Here is an 18730-nt window from a genome sequence, read left to right as displayed (position 1 = left end):
AAAAAATTGATCTAAAATATAATTGTTTATATCATTATGTCTGTATTGGGGTTTTTTTTTCTTTTCTCTATTTAAATTGGCCTTAAAAGAAAATTAATACATTTAAAAAATTGATTAGAATAGCGAGGTTTAATGTTTAAACATATTTTTTTAATTATTTGAGCTGATTTCTTTACAATTTATTCAGCTGCAAAAGCAGACTAATATTATGGACATGGGCAGAATGATATGGACAATTACACTAGCCAATCTAATTTTATAGCTGGTAGCTGTATCACGCAGACTGGTCGTGTTACTTGACTACTCGCCAGCATGACATTAACTATATTTATAAATAATTATTCGCTATTTAGTAATTTTCCATCTCTTGCATTGCAAATATTAAAACGGACAACACTTTGAATCTTTTAAAAATTATCTAGCTATTGTACAGAACAATATCGTTTACATTATAATAATTTAAAATAAAATTGTATGATATAAATATAAATACCATAAATTAATATTAAAAAATACAGTATGTTAAATATAAAAATTAATTTAAAAGAGATTTTTTTTAAATAAATTAGACAATTGTATTTTAATTAATCAAGTTTAAATGCTGCAATTAATTTAATTTGTTTTTTTAATTAGAATATTTTTATATTAGGTAATTAATAAAATTAATCTACAGTGTTTAGATAATATTTCAACACCGTAGATGTTATACATTTATAACACTGTATAAAATTGTCCGCTCGCCGTCGACGTACCTGTAATCGTTCGCACGTGCGAAAGTCGCGTAAGCCGGATTTCGCTCCAGCTGTTTCTCGGTGGAGGTGGACTTGGTTGGACGCGAGGTAGGCCTACGGGAAAGGTGAAACCTCGTTTCTCGACTACGCCGACAATTTCGAGGGCACGCGGACGTTTTGTTTACCCGTCAAGCGCGCCGATCGCCGATCAATCGAAATAAAAAGTTAAAAAGAATTTAGACTATCGTCGCAAAATCCTATTTACTTGGAAATTAATGTTCTGAAACGATCCGACGGATCGTTAATCCGCGTAAATACATGTGTAGCGAAGAAAGTCGAGAGATGTTGAATCGTTAATGATATAAACCCTGATTGTTCGGGTTCGATACATTTTTAAAAAGAGTCGAAGATAGTTTAAAAAATTATTAAAAAAAAAAAAGAAAAGAAAAAATTAACGTATGATTTTAATATATATTTTTTTTTGCAATTGTACTTTGTGTTTGAAATTTCGAGTAGCTCGTAGCTGAAATAGTTCCGAAATTTATTTGAACCCGATCTCGGGACGCGTTATTTGGCTTCAAACGTCTCGACGTGTAATTTTGGTAATGTAAAAATGCCAATTTGAAAATCTAGGCACTGCGCGCGATGCACAACTGCCTTCGCATGACGTGGGAATTGGATGATGCAATGAACCGAGGTTGCAAAATTAATTCGATCGATGAAGCGTGATAGAAGAGGCGAAGCCTCGTTTCTAATTATACGGCTTGTATGTGAGTCGCGTAACGCAGAAGCTTTGTAACCTTTTGTTAAGGTAAAAACGCGGTAAATATAACACAAAAATTTTACTGAGAGACAAATACAATTACTCCTGGAGCCAGTTATAATTTTAAAATATTTCTAACGATAAATGCGATCGAGTTAATCACAAATAAAATCAAGTCACTTATATTTATCGTTGAGAAGATCACAAAATTGTCCCGAAGAGAAGAGAAAATTAAAATAGCATCAATTTAATAATTCTGAAAAAAAAGCAACGACATAAATTCGTCAGAATTCGGTTAATACGACGTCAAAAAACTAAATTAATTAATTTAATTTTTTATTAGCAATTATTTTGATATATTCTTCCGCCGAGTCACACTTTGACCAAACTTTAATTAGTTTAATGCCAGGCGAGATCCAAAGTAAGGTCTTTACATGACTACCTACTCGTGCTCTCATTTTTTTTTCCCTTTCGTCCATCATCCGTTCTACATTTCTTCTTTTCGTGACCTCGATGCTCGTGTAATGTGCAAAAAACGAGCGCAAAGCGCGCCGTAATATGAATAACGAGTCGTAATATGAAATCGCAAGTGTACGCATATCCAAGAAGAGAACAGAAAGTTGAAATACCATTGACGTTATATTGGCCAAAATAATGGCAAACGAATAACGTAAATTTATCGCAATTTAATTTAATTCAATTCAATTTAATTAAATTAATAATTTTTTATTCATATCGAACAGTACACCGAAGCTCAGATATGGCGTTTTCTGCGGCGATAAGGGCTAGCGTACGTAACCCTAGAAGGCAGAGGCAAGGGATGAGAAAAGGGATGGGATATCGGGTCATCGGTAATCCGGCCGGCGCGGTACACACATGCGGCAGCACATGTGAAACTCGACGCACACGACTCTAAAGTTACGTTCGCTAACTGTCGTCGGCGCAGCAAACGTCATATCTGCTTTCCAGCGTACATGCAAGCGTCGCTCGTTTCTTTATTCCTCTCGACCACGCCGAAGACGCGACCTTCGCTACGAACGCGATCGTTTCGCCATCGGTGATCGCGATCGACCAGCGTATCCGGAACCACCCACGTCCTCGGTCCGAGCTACGACGTTCTCGCCGTCTCACAGCCGTTATTTACTCACTTTACTTTTCAAGCGACTCGCGCGATATCCGTGAAATAAGATTTACAACGAGGCAGACCTCGCATACCGTTCGAGACCTCAATGGACCAACCCGACCCGACGGTCGGCCAACGGCGGGCGCGACTACGTTTAACCCTCGTGCCGATTGATTTTATGACTCACTTTCGCGATATCGGGCGAGCACAATTAATCGGGACCGTTAACGGGCCGCTCATCGATCGCGCATACGCGATCGATTAGAATCGGCGGTGTTTAAGCTCTCTCACGCGCCCGTGCGATTCACACGTTCCGGTAAATAATCGACGTCACGAGCCGTATACTTTCTTACGCTCTCGTAAAGAGCCGCCAAGATCACGATCTTATCTCCGCGGGATCGGCGATAGTTTCGCGACCAGAGAAATAAAAAAAGGGAGAAAAAAAAAAGGATTATGAGACCGAGAAACGGTGCCTGCGTTCGCCCCGGCCGCGAGCGCTCCTTTCTCGCTCGCGATCGGTAATGCAAAACCTTGATCGCGCCGTGGGACCCGATCGCGAGCACTCCCACGGAAAGCCGTGCGTTAAAAATGAAAAGAAAAACGAAACGCGCGCGGCGGCATATAACAACCGCGGGTACGCGTATTTTATTTTATTTTTTTATTTTTTTTTTTCTTCTCTTTCTTTTCTTTCCCTCTCCCGACGCGCTGCACCCGTGATACAATTCTTATCCGGACGGCCTCGTTTCGCAAATGAAAGGAAAAGGGATTTTCATTGGGATAACAGTAGCGATCGGGCGCCGCGAAAACGTTTGGAACTCGCGTGCGATCCAGCGATAAAGAAACGCGTGGTGAATATCCGCTTCGAGAAGTTTAGGACCGCGGCAGGAATTTTCAGCGCCGTTTAAGTTCTCGATTCCAAAAGGGCCCAACGGGGAGACGGATGTTTCGCGTGGCGGTGGAGCGCGGCGCGTGTGCCGTGCGAAATCCGTTGCGTGACCCGCGCACGCGAAGGAACGCGAGGGGTGTCACGCTCGCCGACGCTCGCCGGTATGATATAACGTTTACGGCCTAATAAAATCAGATCGCGAAATTTACGAGCACCGAAGCGCGGGAATTGAAGTACCGAATTGCCGGCGTGCGCAGGTCGCGGAGAAAGCGGTATACCTTTGATTGGGCTACGACCGCACGGTGGCCGCTCGTCTTACACCGGGGGGATAATCGATACAACGGCGATATCTGGCCGGCGTTCCCTTGCTCCGGGACAGCCGCGGCGGCGGCGGCTAACGCACACGCGTCGACTTGCGTAATCGCGTTCGCGTTACGTGCAAGAGAGAGCGCGTAACCTTTCTAAGGGTGGGAGGGGGGGGAGGGAGAAGGTACCGAGAGGGAGGAACGGGCGCTCGTTTTTTCCCATGCGTGTGCATGTGTGCGCGCTTACGAACGTCCTTCACGCCGATAATTATTAAAATATAATTCGCTCCTTTCGCGCGGCCGTTCGGCTAGCGTGTTTGTCGCTCGCGCAGCAAGGATACGGGGTTTGCGGAAAATCTAGGCGAGGGCTGTCGCAAGCGTCCCTTGCGAAACGTCGAATCGACCATTGTTCTTGGGTTTAATATTGAAAATGCTCATTAATCTCCCCCGCTACGCGTCGCCGGGCGGGGGAAAAACGCACGGCGGGCTCTTGCGAAAGTCTCGAACCGCGTTGACGAATTAATCGCCGCTTCCCGGATCACCGTCGTCCTTGCGAACGCGTGGCCGGAGGTTGTACGTTCGATTCTCCGAAGGCCGGATTCTTCCGCGACTTTTTAAGGACTCGTCATTTTTTTTAAAGGATTTATTTGATCGCCCGCGAGTTATTCCCGTGTCAAAGTTTCTTGTCTTACGAAGAGATTCAAAGGTGAAGTATTCGGCTGCGTTAAGAATAAAAACGCTACTTTTTGCAACTGCGTTGTAGATTCGTGATTCTGATTAGGTCTCGCTGATCCGAGGTTCGCTCGTCTACATTTATAGCAATTCGATCAAGCTCCGTGTCTCTTAATTTTCCGTCGGAGTAAAATGTGCGAGAATAACCCGCGGTCGAAGCGACGGCGCTTTTTTGCACGGCGGAGTAACAATTTCACCGTAGTTGCCGGCCGGTTGGCACGGGCTCGTTATTTTCCGTTGACACCACGGTCGGCGAGGCAGCTGGCCGTGTTCGCGAGCTACAAAATATCGAGAGCTCAGGCTTTCCAAGCCCCGGCCGATCGATTTATTCGCCCGCTCCCGGTGGAGGAGAGAGGCACGGCGGAGAGATGCGAGAACTCTCTCGCGCCCGGTTTACACGCGGCGCTCCGGCACGGGAACGCGTCGCGATTTGCGCGCCGTGCGACTGTATTCGCGCGAATCGCGGACGTGTATGCGTTCGGGTGATTACGTGGCCGCGTTTGCTTTTCCAGCGTCGACTCGCAACGAGGAGCGAGTTCTGTCGCGAAGGGGGGAACGAAATCCGACGACGGGACACTTACGCGCCGGACAACGTGTCGCGGCGGCCCACACGCGCACGCACACACGCACGCGGGGTATCTATGCGTTTCTATATCCGTGGCATCGTGTTGGTGCCGGGCACCTCGTTGCCCGTTGCTCCGTACGCGAGGATAACGGAGCTGCGATTGCTACACGCCCCCTCGTAGCCTTCACACTCGTCAGGCGTGCTTCGTGCGATCGTACCGCGCCGAGATACGCGAAAGATATCGACACCCGGCCGAGAGATGCGGGGGGAACCGCGCGCCAAACGTGGATTCGCGAATCTGAGCGCTCCAACCGTGAAGATATCAATGCACGCTTCTTGAACACGCGCGATATATTCATCAGAAAAAGAAAAAAAAAAAAAAAGCTATTAATGATTCTTTGTTTATTAACGACGCGCGCCCGGACCGCATCGGCGTCCTCAGAAGCGACGGCGGACGTCCATCAGAAAGATGGAAGACGCTAATTACCGAGAAGATTAATATCACTCTCCCCCGATCGTAACGCATTGTAAACATCCTCCGGTACTCCTCAATTAACCATGTATACTTATGTCATTTATAACCAGCGTGATCTTTACGAACGAGGCGTCGCTCCCGCCTCTCGTTCGTTCGCCGCGATCCTCCGCGGCATGGGAAGCCTTCGCGGCCGTCGATACTAGAAGCCTCGCGGTATCATTCGCGAGGCGGCCGTCGAAAGTGCGATTATCATTGTTTAACAGTGACCTTTCGATCGAGCGGCGCACTCGCGATCGGAAATCCCGTTCTCCACTTTCGTTTGAGAATTTTCCACGAGCGGGGCTACTCCCCGGCTTTTGTGACGAAACACGCTCGTTCCTCCCCCTCGCCGTGTCGGCGGGTCACGTTTCGATTACATCCGGATCAGAAGGGCGGAATTAGCGAGCCCACGCTGCCCCGTTTCAACTGTCAGAACTTGGGGCCATGTCTCGTTCATTAATCTAACTGAGCTGACTCCCGATCGTAAATTATATACCCACCCCCTTCCATAGAGAAGCGGAACGTGAGAGCGAATTGTAGATATTCACTTTAATTCATAGTTGCAAGCAAGCTAAAAATATATTACTTCATATTTATTAGAAGATAATTTACAACAATTTATGCAGGAGGTCTTCGAAAACGTGTTTTAATCACGCTTCAAACGTAACTTTAGTAAATTAATAATAAACCATGGTTTTATTAAAAAAGAAAAAAAAAGGAGAGAAGGAAAATTGGCGTATTTAACTTGCATTTACATTTTCTTAACTACCTCTGGCGGTAACTTTCCTGCGGACTAGACAAGCTGCAATTTACATCGGTTCTAATTGGGGGTTTAATTAGGAGAAAGAAATGAGGGAGACGGCGACGGACAGTTCCGTGAAAAATATCAAAGTTCAGAAAAGTCCAAGTGATCTTTCGTTTACGCGCGTATAAGTCAATTCTCGTCGTGTTTTTTTTTTTTTTTTTTATTTGCCAGGGATTTGTCACGTCAAGTTTCCTAATTCGTCCGCCTTGGCATCCGCCGCTCATCGCCGTGATTAACGAGTAAAAGAGAGAAGGAAAGCCGCCTAGGTCGTGACGTGACGCAACGAGAGCGCGATTGCCCCAGCTCCATTGTGTCTGAACAACATCTCCCGCTTCTACTTACACCTACCGACCACGCCATTCTTATATGCCACTGTCCGCTCTTCAGCAATGTAATATGCCCTACCCAAGGTACTTCAGGCCCAGCAAGCTATCGTTCACGATTTTTAATTTTTTTTTAAATTTTTAATTTCTTTTTTTTTTTTTTTTTTTTTTATTTGACCGTCAATTTGGAAATTTATCAGGCTATTTTTTATTAAAATACTTTAGTTTAATATTTGACAATATGACATTTTTAATACAAATCAAAATAAATAAATTAAGCAATTAATAAGTGCGATCTTTAACGTATTATATTTCTGTGCTTCGTTAAAAATTAAATTTATACGAACGGGATTTAATATTATTTGCCCGCATACGCTTTTCAATTCTCGAAGCAGCCCTTATTATCGCCCGCTCTCTATTAAAGATCCGACGTTCGTTTTATCAAAGAAAGCTCGAGGTAAGGAGAGAGAGAAATAAAAAAAAGTGTATAAGCTTGGTGAACCGAGTACGTCTCGGTCCGAGGATATTATAGTTCTCAGTCTCTCTGGTGCACCGATTGCCACACCTCTCCACGTGCGAAGGAGCCGCTAAAAGGTTACACTCACGGTACACACCCCTTTACGTAGCCTTCACGGCCGATCGCCGTTCGCGAACTTAAACTTCCACCGACGCGAGAACGACTTTCATAGCGCAACGGAGAAATAGAATAAGATGCACGGTAATCTGATCGCACGCTACTATATTTTCACGCGGCCTGTCCCGCGCCCGTATAAACTGCGGGATTTATGCCACGAGCTCTGGATAAGAGAATCCCCTGGGTGCCCGCGCCGATTCGCGCTCTCCTTCCTTCAAGATTACGTATAAAATTTCACGGTCCGTCGTGAAACTCCTCCTCGCGAGCGGGGAGCACCTTGGCTCCCCGCGAATATTCAATATTCCGCCTTTCTAAAGCAAACGTCCGGCAAAGGTTAGCACGCGCTGTTCGCTCACACCCCCCGAGAACGCGTAGCCTTCGCGATTCCGATCCCGTCGCTGCTCTCGCGAGATCGGCTTGTCGCCGAGAAGGGATCGTCGCGTTAAATTTATCCGCGCCCGTCTCTCCCCTCCGCCCCTTCGAACGGATTGTCTACGTGGAATCTCGAGTCAATTGCACATTAACATAACGCGTGCTCGTTGCCGAGATAATGCCCGCTCGAGCCTAAGAGTCTAAAATTATCCTGAGCGCGCGGAGACGTGTTTTAATGTCACTTTTGAAATTGCTTTATTTAGATATTACGCTTGCGTAAGAATTGATCAACTCGAGGGGGATGCAAATGCTCGCAGGTGCTCGATAATTGTGCCCGACAGTCGTATCATTTTATATAAATAAATGTAAAGATTTATACCAATATAATGAATAATTTTTCCAAGTCTAAATAAAGTCGATATAGTTGAATTTTTATTTTTACATAAATTAACAAATTTTATTTTTACCATCTTTCTCTCTCGCTCTCTTTCTCTTTCTCAAACTTGACGTAAGAGATTTATATGTATGAACTTACTTTTTATTATTCAAAAACATTTTATTTTATTTCTTTATTCTTATTTCCTTGGGAATTTAATTAAAGAACAGGAGAAGCCGTGAGGAGTCAGTCGCGAGATTTGAAATAATATCAAAATTTCATCAATGTCCCACGTGTTTTTTTTTTTTTTTTTTTTCTTATTTTTGCATCGATCTTTTATGCAATCGCACATGGAAAATAGCAAAGGTCGCGCGCGTTACTAGCGCATTATTGCAACCGTATCGATAGCCTTCACGGCCGATAGCGCGGTTGGTTATCGATCACGGCTTGCGTTTCGCAAATTTTAAAATGCACACCAGTAACCACCAGTCTCTTTAGTTGTATCAATTCCCTCCCCTCTCCTCCCCCTCGTCCATTCTCGACATAGTTGTGCGACTGTTATATCAAGAATACCTAATTAATGAATTACATAACCGCTTGCGAAATTACTTTCGGATCAAATTAGCCTCTCTGCGTGTATCGCAATGCGACTTTCCATCGGGAATGTAACAGCACGACGCAGAGCGACTGTATAGCGATGAATAAAAATCGTCTCCTTTTTGAAACTATTGAATGAAATTAAACTATGTTACTATATATATAAATATACCGTTTGCTAATGATTGATAATATTTCTAATTTATAATTATCAATGATGAATAATGTATTTATTTTAATTTAATTTAATTTAAATTGGATTTGAATTTAATTTAAATTATAATTGAAATTTAAAAAGACCAACATTATCGTTATTATTTATTGCTTCGTTTTATTTTAAGAAATTTATATATTTGTGTAACATTAATAGATTCAATTAATTGATTATCTTCGTGTATTTCCGACAAAATATTTAAAACGCGGTATTTATGACCAATCACGTAATAGCTCGTTACTTTCGCGAATAGTTCTGTGCATTTCCGTATAGATTTTTGCACCTTACACCGATCGCAAGATCTTTATACCTAGTATAATTCAGGTATCTCCCTAAACAACTTAAGTAGCGCTTATTAAATTTCTTTTTTTTCTTTTCTTCATTAAAAAAATTTCAATATTTACCGAAAAAAAAAAAAGAAGGAAATACTACCGCGGACTCTTCCCGCGGCTTAACTTCCGGACCCTTCAATTAGTGTTAACGAACCTCGCGTTGCTTTCCGCTCGATCGAGCCCGCGCGAGAGTTCGCGAGGGTTAAGGATGGCGCGTCCTTAAGGATCCGTCCGAGATAATCGATGCCGAGAGAGATAATCGACACCGCGGATACTATCCCAGGCAGAACGCTCTTTCTGATATTTTCATCTCGGGGGCCTAACGAGAAGCCCTCGCTTACGTGTACGCGGCGGAGAGGATCGTGGGATCGTGAAACGAATGCCAGACAGGTCGCGAGCTGTCTTTAGTAATCTTCAGAGACCTGGCCGGTCGTGAGTGGGTGTTCCCAGCTGGTCCGCAGGGTGCAAAATATCGGGGCGTTTACCGTTGCATATGACCGAAGGTGGAAATACTCTCTTCCTCTCTTTATCTCTGTCTTTATTTTTTTTCTCTCTTTTTTTTATTTTTTTATTATTAAATTTTTTTTTTTTTTTTCTTCTTTTTTCTCTCCCTCTTTCTTCGCTTTTTTCTTGTTACTCCACGTGTTCGTTCGCGGGGCCAACCGCAAAGGTTGCCGACGTTGTTAGACGCGGTAAGATTGATGGAACGACGGAAGATTTAACTTTCCTTTTTGTCATTAGACGTTATATTGGAAAAGTCATAAGCTCCGCGTGTCCAATTCTCCGAGGCGAGTTACGCAAAGTTTCCGCGCGAATTACCCTAAAGACTTTTTTCTTTCTTTTTTTTTTTTTTTTTTCTTTAAATATAAAAATAAAATTAACAGGCTTCTACCTTCGCGCTCATCTCCCTCGCGCCTTTCTCGCGAATCCAAGTGATTAGCCCGACCGAAAGGGCAACCGGGGGAATCCTGTCTCACGGAATCCTCTGCAGGCGGGCGTTCTCGCTCTCGCACATTCTGATTCCATGCAGCGGCGCATTAATTAGTCCGTTGCATCGTGGATAACGGGTCGAACGTGTAAACTTTGGCATTTCGGAGCACTTTTGCGCCGCCGTTAATCCTACGAGGCGAGGCCTCGCGCTCTCACGTTCGTTCGTCGCACATCCGACACGGCGTACACGTCATACGGAGTCATATTTCACCGCGATAATGCCGCCACGGTTGTAGCAATATCCCCGACATTATAGGTACATTCAGACGTGCGAGAGAGCGCCGATTTCTGGCTCACGAACCGCGGAATCGCCCCCAAACCTATCCGTGTCGGATCAAGGATTTTTTTTTTCTCTCGTTTGTTTTTTTTTTTTTCGTTCCTTTCTTCTCTCTCGCGAATAAAATACGAAATTGATACCGCGTTGCACAATCGCGATTGTTACGACGCCGATTACAATGTTCGAGGGGGCCCTCGACGTCGGCGATTACAATACCGCGGATTTCAACGCCGGCGACTTCAATGCTGCGGGGTTTTAACGCGCCCGGGATTTCAATGCCGTGCGATTTCAACGCCGCCGGTTATCGCCCGTGATTCCTATACGCTTCGCCCGACGCGAAAAGGAGGCCCCGGCTTCACTCTCGGCGATTTAATCTCGTGCACGTTCTATTACGTTCTATTACGCGAACGTTTAACTCACGGCGCTATGAAGACATTTGAAACGAGGAGATAAGTGCCCGTGTGTTCCAGAAATAACGGGTATTACACGCGCCCGCTGTACGTTTTGACCCGGAGAGTCGATAATCCTTTCGCTCTTGATTTGCGTCTTGTCATTTTTACGGGGTGGATAATAATTTTAGACCGTCTAGCGTTTAAGCGCTTTGTTATCAGCGACAATGTATCGAGAAACGGCATGTGAAAATCGTTAACAATTCGCTTTATAATTCGTTCGAACTGCATGTTGTATCTATATATTTTTTTTTTTTTTTTGAGTCCAGCTTGCAATTAAGCTAATCATGGTTTCGCAAAGGCTCTCGATCGCGTCCCTACACGTCGCCTTTACGCGTTTCCTTTGGCTTTCTTCGCGAGATCGGCGCTTTATTATATCACGGACGACCTCGCCGTGCGATCGCGAAGTCGCGGGCTCATCCGACCGCGTCACCGCGTCTGAGAGCCCCGTAAATTCTCTCTCTTTCACCGGCCGGACATCTTTTCACTTCTTAAGGCCGCCGGTTGCGTCCGAGTGCCGTTACGCGCTCACACATTCGCGCCTCACAATCGGCGGAGGCGCCGACACGATTAACACTTCGACGGCCGTCACGTGTGCGCGATTTCGCGCGAACCCATTTGGATAATGAATATTTAATAGCAAACTAACTTGCGGTTATTTACTAATAGGTATTTCAATTAAATTAATTTAAACTTTGCGGCTAGTCTTGACAGTTTAAATTATAAAGACGAACTCGGTATAGTATTTTTTTTTCTTCTTTTCTTTTCGGAAAAAAAAAAATACGGAAAATGGAACGAAAGTATTAGGTGATTTCACGCGATTAATTGGCGATGGGTTATAATTAATGAGCGAAATGTGCGACCATCATAGTTGTTAACTTTAACTTTTCGAGGACTTTTTTTTTTTTTTTTTTTGCGGCCCTCCTTCGATCCTCGTCTCAACTTACGAAACTTTCCTGACCGTCATTAATATTTTTATCTCGACTAATTACCAGTCCCAATAATAAACGATTTGCAGAGACCCTCGGTTTCGCTGTCGGCTATTACCGCGTTGCAAATGTCGTCTTATCGAACGTTACCCCTCCTCGCGATTGTCTCCTCGTCCCGCGGTGCGAAATATTCGCGAGGATTCTGTAATGATCGGCCTGGAAAAATGATTTATGCGAATGCCGTGTGACGTAATCCCGGCGAGGTCGAGTCACGCTGGTTGCGAGCGTCTGCGTATCGAAATCTGTTAAGGTTCACTCCTCGAGAGTCGCTTGAGCATCTCGGACACGGGGGCAGATTAAAATCGGGGGAGTTGCGTAAGCGGGAGACATTGAATGCGTCTCCCAAACAGTGTCAGGATGTCCCGCGGAGAGGATCTTGATGCCATATATTGCGTGCGAAAAGACAAGTACGGTACGCAAAACAATCTTTACAAACCGCGCTGGCGAAATTATATGCTCCTCTGCATGGAGCCGTCGAGCACGGAGATGTGCAAATTCGCAAACAAAATGTCAAATAAACGCATCATCACTTCGCAGCTACGATCTTAATCCATTTGAATAAAAGACATGTCAATTTTCTTTAAAAAAAAAAGTAATTTTGTATTCGACGAAAGGTAATTAATTAATTAATTAATTTATTGGGAAATGAAATAATTTTCTATTAGAAAAAAAAAAAGAAAATTAATAATTTTTTTTTTAGAAGTAAAGTTTAAAATATATTTCTAATGTTTACAATGAAAACTAATGAAACCGTATGATTATACAACAGAACTGTGTAGGACGCCGTACAAGAATACGGGATTTATTGCACGCGGACTTCATGAATATTACAAACGGACGCGTCATTATGCAATAACACCGAAATAACGAATTAAACATTGCATTGTCGTGTATCTTCGCGTAGCTTGTCGTGTTTTATATAATACGTTTTGCATAAAAGAGTCCTGTCGTTACCAATGACTCGCGCCGAGCTCCGCACAATTCCTCATTGTTACGGCGGACTCAATAATTCTATCGCTGGGTGCTATTAGACATACGTCGTTCTGCAATCTTGTCTTAAATGCTTTATTAAGTAATTGTTTAAATGCGAATTATTTTATTTTATTTTTTTGTTAAATGATTGAGTTAAGTATGTGAACCGTAGCGAGTAATAAGAACTATTTTTGTATAATATAATTTAGCGCAAAGATTTGGCTGTAAATATACCTTCTTTTGACAAAGATTCGATCGATTAGATTTAAAAACGGTCTTTATTACTCAATCGATACCATTTAATCGTTAAAAGTTAAGCCTAAAGGTGAATAAACGCCTATAAATACCAGCCGTCTAAATATAAACGTCGAAATAAGTCTAAAAATAAACAGAAATCAGGCCGTAAAGTAGCAATCAACTCCTTCGAACGTATTTCAATCGATCAATCAACGTGCCTCTTACAAATCGATTTAATTCACCAGGAGAGAAATGAAGATTGAGAGTATTTTTCAATCAGTTCTAATACTATAATTGCGACAGCAATAAATCTAGGGGAGAAAAAAATAATAAAATAAATACACAATACAAACGCGTGATCATGAAACAGCAGTCCAGCGCTCCGGACTTTCAACAAGAAAGTAACTGACCTTCGTCAAACGCCTGCCGAATTTCTAACACAGCCGATAATGCAAATAAGATGTCGTCACCGGGTGATTATTTCTGCAACTTATTTACGGATCGCGAAATCACCGTTCGCGAATGCGATTAAGCGAGAACTCCTCAGCGGGCATTTTAATTAATCCGTGATTTACGACGAAAAGTAACGCAGCTATTCGATTTGAATACCGGTCCCGTTAGCACGTGGCCCGGGTGCGGTTGTTCCCATGCGTGAGAGACGTCGCTAAAGATGTCTCTTATCTTGTCAAAAAGAATTTAAAAAAGGAAAAGTAAATTAAAAAAAAAAAAAAAACTGGTAATGTGCAAAGGTTGAGTCGCCAATCATCGATCTCTCGCGGTTCAATATAGACTTATCTTCTCTTTCATACGGTACGTGATGCGGATCAGAACTCTTCACGCGAGAAAAAGAAAGAAAAAAAAAAAGAGAATCATCGTCTCGATCGCGTGATTAATCGTCAATCCAGGTAATCCGGCGGCGAACGCCCGGAAAAACGGACGGGTTCGATTCAAATCCTGGTTAACGCTCGGACCACGAGGGCATCCGCGTGATCTCCCGCGAGAGGAGATCGAGATTTCTTCTCTCTCTCTCTTTCGTTATCTACCATCTTAACGGCGGCGTCGATCTCCCTCTCTCGCGGCGGATACACGTCTCGCAAGCGAGACGAGACAGGCCTCCTCCCCCCCCGTCCCTCTCGCTCTCTTAGCCGCCTCGTTAACCGATGGGAACAGATTTCTGATTGCGTCCCCTTCCCGAACGCCGGCGGTGCACACGGTGCAACCAGCACCTCCGGGCGGGTTTCGCAAACGGGCCACTTCCACGGCTCTAGAGTCTCGGCCGGCGTGTTATGCCGAAATATACGGCAACAATACCGTTAAAGCATTTCTCTTTGTTCGGCTCGGCGACGCGACGATTTCGCGATGAATCCGATTCGGGCAGATACGCGATCGCGGGATCACGAGCGGTGCCGGTAAACGGTCACTTTCTGATTTCGCAAGAGCCGCGCCGCTTTGATTTTGTCGCGCGCGCGAGAAGCTCACGAGGTAGCTCCGTGCGACCGTAGAATCGCGCTCGCCGGCGCGAGATCGGGCGGCGCGATTCCGTAGAAACGCGCGTGAGCGAAGACGAGGCCTGATGGGATCCGCGGTAATATTCTCGGCGGCTGTCGCTTGTAATGTTGTTACGTAAAGCAAATCGACAGGCCTAAGCGGATTTGCGAGGCAACGGTAATCGGCCGCTGCGGGGAAGCAGTTTGCTACTTGAGAGGCTCCTAATTGTTTTGTCAACTCGTACTCGTTCTCGTAGCGAAGTTGTTAATTATGTACTACGCGTAAACAAATAATTGCCGAGCAATTGGGATCGTAATCGGCCATCGAGTAAGCGTGATTGTTTAATAATTTCCCAATTATCAGTCTTATAAACTCAAAGTATTTGGATTCGATTGTATTTATCACTCGCGTGTATGTCTAGTTAGGGAGCGGGAAATATCGTTTTGTACTTTATTCGAAGGAAAGCAAGTTTATTTTACTTCGTAAATGTATCGCTTTGCTGCTGTGATTTAATCATTAAAAAAGTGGTAGCAAAATTCTTTTTTTATTATTTTTATACCGCGCGGAGCAAAACTTCGAATAATCGAAACGTGAAAATATGCTGTCAATTCCGTTTACTGTTACACGCGACTTTACCGGAGGGATCTTTCATTTTGCCTGCGAGTAGCGCGGCAATCATGAATATTTAATACAGTCGTTTTAATATTTAGATTATTATTAATTTTTTTTTTTTGCAACGATGTCAATTAGCTGATCGACTTCTTTATTTAACCGATCGATATTTTTTGACTGATACTCGCTTTTAATAACGGGACCAAGTCGGCCGCCGCTCAGAGACCGGTCTCCCGCGGTGAGAAAATTTTCTTCGAACGCGCCGCGAATTTCCTGAGAGACTCGCCGTTTTGCAAGGCTTTTCGACGAAATGTTCGCCGGCGTGCTCGGCTCTATCCAAGCTCGGCCACCGCGCGCCGCGGTTTCGCAAATCGGTCGTTTCGCATGCGAAACCGACCTACCGTGCTACCGGATTGCAAAAGGCCCCCTCTTTTTTTTTTCCCGCGAGGGGAGACGAATGTGCAGAACCGCCCGCGGGAGAATTCCTGCATTTGGGAACGTTAGAACCGCCGCCGTGTCGCGGGAACGCGTCGGGGACGGGAATCTCTACCCGCGGATAATTATGTATTATGTAAACGCGTGTTCAATTGCAGTCGCGACACATAAACAAAGCGGCTCACGCACGCACGCACTCGTCCTACTCGAGATCCCTAAGTCAGATATTGCATGTAAATCTCGTAAACAAGATAATCGGCTGGTACGCTCTTACTACTCTCCTCAGACTCGGTGAGGATTTACGGTTTCGCGAGCTGCACTTGTTAGTTTAAATAATCAGTCAGGGAAACGTCTTTTTCCTCATGGACATTTAATTAACAAATTTTAGTTCAAATGTTAATTGTAATTAAAAAAAAAAGTATATATAATATATATATATATATATTTAATTAAAAAATATTTTTTTTTTAAACAACAGACTTTTAAAGACTTTCTCTTCGATGTAACGGCGCGCGTCGAAAAGAAAAGTGGGCTCGTTGCGTTTCGGAGACACATTCCTGCCAGATCAAGGCGCCACGGGAAACGAGCCCCGTGAAATATAGATCTACCCTCGGGCGCACCCCGGGGGATCGCCGGGCGCGCGCTAGTTTGATTTCCGCGTGTGCCAGTTATCCAACGGCGCGGACATTACGTAAACTGACATTTTCACAGCTAATGCGAGCGAGCGATTCCAACCCGGGCTCCGCAATAGCCTTTCCCGCGCCGTTTCACGATAGAAAAAAAAAGGAAAGATATAAAAAAAGACTTCGATAAATTGTCCTGCCACGTGAGGCTGCACGATCGATTTAATATTTTGTCATCGCGTTGACCGAGGAATTCCACCGACCTTGCCTAATTCTAGTTCTCTTTAAATGGGATACTGAGCTACGTTAACTTAAGGCGACTTTCAAACGTTAGAATTATTTTTAAACTTTTTTCTCTTTTCAAAAAATCAAACATTAAAATTTCTTTTTAATAAAATAATTTAAAAATTAATTTATAAATAGACATATTAATTAATTATATTTTAGGATTTAACGTAACAATTCCAGCGCACCTCTTTTTTTTTTTTTTTAATTCCACACGTCGAACCGTCAGAAAAAGAAAAATACTAATGTTAAAAAAATTTAACAAAGTAAAGCTTTTAAAAATTCCAAACTCGAGACAATCGCCCTGGGTTAACCCAGTTCAAGTACCACTTGAAAATTCACACGTATCACCTCCGTACGTAAAAAGTAAATGCAAGATAAGTAACAAGCTGGCAAAAAGACTTACCCACTCTGGACACCACCGCCAAAATCAGCAACACGCTGCTCACGATGATCATCTTCTCAACTTGGTAGCTGGCGCAGGAATTACGAGGTGGTCGGTACCGGTGGCACGGTGGTTGAAGGGCGCGATCCTCTTTCTCGTCGCGCGCGGATTCTCACCCACCCCCGAGCGCGCCGAAGGGCGGCGAAACCGGCGCGAGGATTTTAAGTACGCTCGACGAGTCCTCGGCGATCCCCGGGACTTAGTCCGCGGGTTGATCTCGCGGGTCGATCGCGGCCGGATTCCCGGGACGTTCCCTTTACCCTGCCTCGGTATGCTCCCTTGAGTGAGCGAGCGTACGAGTAGCCGCAGCAGCCTATGCAGCGCGTTGTTCAGAGCCGCGAGTACGCCATGGACGTCGCAGAGCGTATACTACGGTCACGAAGAGAGAAAGGTGACTGCGGGTACGTACGCGAGGCGTGCACGATGCCGCCTGTCTTCATGGCATAGTCACCTTTCTAGCCGGGCAACAAAGAAGGGAGCCTCGGTGGTATACCCACCACCTCGCTGGACATTCGCGATCACCAGGAACGGAGTGGGGACGTTCGAAATTCGCGTCATTTGAGTTCCCCTCGTCGCTCCACGTTATTAACCCTGAAATCTCGGTTGCCCCACGGTCCAAGTACTAGCGAGGGTTGCGCGGTCGCGAAGGGGGTGCGTTTCGAATCCGTGTGAATCCAGACTTCTTCACTCTTGATCTTCTTGGGAAAGAAAACCTATTTTTATAAAATAAATAGCAAATCGTTAATGATTAGAAAAAGTATAAAAAAAAATTACAGAAAAGATTAACAATCGTAACGTAACGGTAATCTGGATAATTATAAATTAAGTTATTATAAAGTCATATGGTCGTTATTGCGGTATAAATGTAAGTTATTATTTACGTCTTTGTCTTGGAAGACTTCTTGGAGCTATTCCTAAACGTACAAGCTAATTCGAAACCTACAGTCGCACTATCGCAGGACTCTGCCGTAGAGTGATCGGCAAAAATTGCTGCCACTTGCAAACAGTACATTTTGTACAAAACAGTTTATTTTTTTTTTTTTTTTTTTTCCCCATATAAAATGACTAACGCTATGTCTTATTAACCTTACATAATTTTTCCTTCGCAATACGATTACATGGAAAATGTTTAACAAATCGGAACCATCGCTTCGGATAGAATCAAAATATTTTACGGCCACCATAAGAATCTTCTCTCCTTTGTACGAAGATTTACCGCCTGTCCCTCAGTGGCCGGGTAACAATTGGAACATATTTGATTAGGATTGTTCGTCATGCGGTGAAAAGATAGAAATTACCCTACCAGTTTCTATATACACCCAAACACTAATTTACATTTATCAATTGACGCAACTTAAGGACAATCGCAAGGCAAACGTGTGGCAGCCGAAATTCGCGATTAAAAAAAAAAAATAAGAAATAAAAAATAAAAAAATTCCAGATACAACAACGGAGGCTCTAATTGAGCGGCCGCTTTGGATTTTCAGTGCACATCTCCTTAAGTTGCAGAAATATATTATACGCAAAAAATGATAGAGCTCATTTTCCTTCGAACATTTACGAAACGCACAGTAATGAAGAAAACATATCACATACAATTAGCTTCCCGTCTTTAAGACGCATGCAGATACCACGGTACGGCGCGATCCCTTCAAT

The 18730-nt window shown here is 43.9% G+C and overlaps 1 protein-coding gene across 1 annotated transcript in view; it reads right to left on the bottom strand.

Annotated features, from left to right (window-relative positions):
- Positions 1-17958, bottom strand: part of Cda5 (Chitin deacetylase-like 5) — a 59153-nt gene extending 41195 nt beyond the window's left edge. The window contains exon 1 of the mRNA XM_070670977.1: positions 17036-17958. Within this exon, the coding sequence (XP_070527078.1) occupies positions 17036-17087 (52 nt within the window). The 5' untranslated portion in view covers positions 17088-17958. The remainder of the gene's footprint in view (positions 1-17035) is intronic.
- Positions 17959-18730: the final 772 nt, after the last annotated feature.

This window comes from Cardiocondyla obscurior, linkage group LG22 (genome assembly GCF_019399895.1).
Source record: "Cardiocondyla obscurior isolate alpha-2009 linkage group LG22, Cobs3.1, whole genome shotgun sequence".
Classification (NCBI taxonomy): Eukaryota; Metazoa; Arthropoda; class Insecta; order Hymenoptera; family Formicidae; genus Cardiocondyla; species Cardiocondyla obscurior.
Note: the sequence above shows the minus strand (reverse complement) of the source record. Positions and strands in the feature narration are given on the sequence as shown.